General features: G+C 61.0%; 1 protein-coding gene across 1 annotated transcript in view; it reads right to left on the minus strand.

The window, feature by feature from the left end:
• The window catches only part of RHBG (Rh family, B glycoprotein), a 4,857-nt gene that overhangs the window by 808 nt on the left and 515 nt on the right, over positions 1–3,534 (minus strand). The window contains exons 2-7 of the mRNA XM_009320488.1: positions 2,246–2,432; positions 1,685–1,835; positions 1,385–1,532; positions 897–1,063; positions 537–674; positions 228–354 (exon numbers count right to left, since the gene is read on the minus strand). Of these exons, the coding sequence (XP_009318763.1) occupies positions 228–354; positions 537–674; positions 897–1,063; positions 1,385–1,532; positions 1,685–1,835; positions 2,246–2,432 (918 nt within the window). The remainder of the gene's footprint in view (positions 1–227; positions 355–536; positions 675–896; positions 1,064–1,384; positions 1,533–1,684; positions 1,836–2,245; positions 2,433–3,534) is intronic.

Raw genomic sequence — 3,534 nt, forward strand, 5'->3', positions numbered from 1 at the left:
GGACCGCGAGCTCCAGCCTGCAAGCCGGAGCGGGGACGGGTTTTTGGGGAGCTTGTCCTCCCAGGCAGGGAAACGGGGGACTCCGCTTACGGCTCTGGGTGATGTGCTATAAGGGGGTGCTGTAACAGAGGGTGCATGGAGCATCCCCGATTTCAGGGGTCGTGGTGGCCCCAGCTTGGTGCATGGAGTCACTGGCACCCCTGATTCTGGCTCTTCTCACCTGCCACCGTAAGCATCTGCAGTGGCCAGTGCCGTCAGCAGCATCCCCAGCAAGGCGCCCAGGATGCCCGGCAGCCCGTGGACGTTGTGAACCCCGCACGTGTCCTGGATTTTCAGCCTGGAGCACAGGACGGGCTGGGGAGAGCGTTAAGAAAGAGCCGGGGTTCGGACGGGGGGATGCTTGCCCACAGGGAGGCTGCGCTTGCGGCTCAGTGTTTGCAGGTTTGGGAGCTGCAGGTTGGCAATGCAGCCTCCCCCAAAGGGGGGTGGTCCCCTGACCTGGGACTGGTGTCCTCAGCTGTCCCGAGGAGACTCACCGTGAGGAATCTGAAGCCAAGCGGGGGGATCAGGCCGGCCAGAAACCCCACGATGAGGGCCCCGAAGGGGGTGACCAGCATCTCCCCAGCCATACCCATCACAGCCACGCCGGCCAAGGTGGCATCCTGGATCTGAACCTGATGGAGCAGGACATGGTTGGGGGAATTGGCTCCATGGAGGACATCAGCATGGGGCTGGGGGGGATTTGGGCTTCCTTGGGGATCAAACTGAGTCTTAATGAAGCTAAGAAAGCCTCACAGGCGTCCCCTTTTGCCCCGGGTGTATTCATGCTCGCTGTCCCTGTAGAATGGGACATGGGCAGGGCATGAGACTTGGGATTGTGCCAGGAGAGGACCTACCATCCGCAGGGTGCTCTCCTCATAGAGGACAGGCGAGAGGACGAAGGTGGCCAGGGTGCTCGCCACCAGCGAGAAGTAGGTGTTGAGCACTGCCCAAGGCTCGGCGTTGTCATGGACAGTGGTGGCTGAGGTGAAGCTGGGCCAGAAGATCCACAGGTAGATGGTTCCTGCGGGGAAGAGGAACAGGCAGGTTTTGATGTTGGGGTTGATCCCTCGTGGGAAAGAAACTTCTTGCTAGTGCCAAGAGATGCAAGTGGCCACAGCTTGCGGCGTGGGAGGGTCAGGTTGGACATGAGGAAAAGCGTTTTTCTGGAGAGGGTGGTGCAGCCCCAGGACAGGTCCCCAGGAAGGTGGAGAACCTCTGTCCTTGATGGTTTGCAGGACTCTGCTGGTCAAAGCCACAGCCGCACTGTCCTAATGACCTGTTGGTGATGGTCCTTCCACCACCATGTCTATGACTCCAGTGTTGTAGGATTCGAGCTCCGTACCAACCACAGCAAAGACATCTGGCTGGTGCCCCGCGTCCTGCTGCTCTTTCCTCTTGTCCATATGGGGCTGGTGCAAGATCCGTGAAACCATCAAGCCAAAATAAGCACCGAAGGTGTGGACAGTCAAGGAGCCCCCGCTGTCGCTTACCTGGTCAGTACAGAAAAACACCGTGCAGGAAAGGGAGGATATGGGATTTGTCTCTACAGACAAGGCAGGTCTTGACACGAGGAGCCTAAACCCTGGGGTGATGGGGTGACCATCACCCCTTTTCTGGTGGGCCCCCCCGATCGGTGACTCACCCCCATGAGACTGAGCAGGATGTATTCGTTGAGAGTGAAGAGGGTGACTCCCAGAAGGGTCAGAAGCAGCATCTGGACAGGGTTTACCCTGCCCAGAACGGCTCCGGTGGAGATCAGAATGGCTGCGGTGCAGAAGTCGGCACTGACCATGCTGGGAAGGAGAGGGAAGGCATGGGGCTGGACCCGGCGCTGCCAGGGGGCGAGCGCAGGAGCTGGAGAGAGCAGGGCTCGGGGGGACGGGAGCTGAGCCTGCAGCCCGGACCCTGCGTCCCACCGCTCCTGCAAGCTGGACGGGCAGCCCGAGCCTTGCGATGCTGGTGACAAAGGGACAGCTGAGCTTGAGGCAGGCGGGGGCCAGTGTGCCCCCCCTAAATGCCTGGCTGTAACGTTGGCAGTACTTACATGGCCCCTACTAGTGTGGTACTCAAATAACCCAGAAGCCTGGTCCTCATAATCCTCCTCCAAAGCAGAGCTGTGAGTTTTACAGAGGAGGGAGCCAGTGTGCCAGGGCTGGACCTGGGACGATCATGGCTGGGCGGCAGCAGCTCCCTCCTGCCTTACCTCTGAGCTCCCACATAAATTTTGCCATTCAGGAAGAAGTATGAAAACCCCTGGATCAGTACGGCCCACTGGATGGCGAAGGCCACGACGAGGATGCTGATGGCCACGCTGCCCGGCCCATAGCGGCCGAGGAAGGCCACCAGGAACCCGAAGCCGAGGAGAGCTTGGAGGTGGACATCCCGGAAACCTGGCGGAGAAGAGGCAGAAGGACGGGTCTGGAGGCGTTGAGGGCAGGCAGCCACCCTCCTGCCTGCTGGTCCCCCCGAGGGGGCTCAGACACCCTCTGCTCTAACAGGTTTTGGGGAGCTGAAGGCTTCAGCCGATATAAATCAGCCTTGCTCCACCTACATGTCTCTGGAACCGTGGTGGATCTGGCCTTGGATCTCTCTTGGAGATCTCCAGCGGAGAGCATGAGCGGTTGCTGCTTGTGCTAGTGACAGGTAAAGCCGTCCTTGCCTGACTTGGCCCCCACCACCCTTTGCAGTGGCTCCTGGCCACCTCGTTTGCGACCGCCCTGTGCAGATACCTCGGTACACGCACGTGGTTCACCCTGCAGCCCAGAAACATCTTGGGGTGGCCGAGAGCCATCTGCACCCATTACACCAGCGCGAAGGTGGGTCTGAGATGTCAGCCACCCCCCGAGATCTCTCTGCTGCCCCTGCAAACATCACGTCCCGCTTCATGGGACAAGAGGACCGGAGGGGTGAACAGAAAAATGGGACAAGTCTGGTACCGTTTGGTGGCAAACCGGAGGAGGGGCGACTTGATTCTCGCTTGGGCTAAATGCGCTTTGCACCCCTCGGCCGTGCTGACAGCTGGGTCCCATCCTTCCCTGTGTGCTGGAGCCGTGAGTCACCGCCTGCGCTGGGTGGGGTTACGCGGGCAGGCAAAACCGGGAGAACCTGCCTGCTGCCTGCTCCCTGCCAGGCAGCTCGGCTCGGCTCAGCTCCCCTCCCTCCGACAGGGCGCTCCGGAGGCTCCTTTCCAATCGCCTGCCTTGCCCTCGCCTCGGAAAAGCCAGGATCAGTCCCTCATCGCCCAGCCCAGGATGAGTTTCGCAGCGAGGCCCGGCATGCGGGAGGATGCTCCCGGCGGGGCGGACCCCCAGCCCCGCGTTGGACGCTGTGGCAGCACCGAGGGAGCCGAATCCACTGCGAAAGGGGCTCGTGCAAATCCCTTGGCGCTGCAAAACCCAGCAGGTTGGTGGGAAGTTTCGCAGACCCCGAAGTGCCAGGAGCAGCTGCCATGCTCCCCCCTGGGGATGGGAGGACAACCCCAGTTTTGTCACT

The sequence above is a fragment of the Pygoscelis adeliae genome, unplaced genomic scaffold (genome assembly GCF_000699105.1).
Source record: "Pygoscelis adeliae isolate BGI_AS28 unplaced genomic scaffold, ASM69910v1 Scaffold153, whole genome shotgun sequence".
In the NCBI taxonomy this organism is placed as follows: domain Eukaryota; kingdom Metazoa; phylum Chordata; class Aves; order Sphenisciformes; family Spheniscidae; genus Pygoscelis; species Pygoscelis adeliae.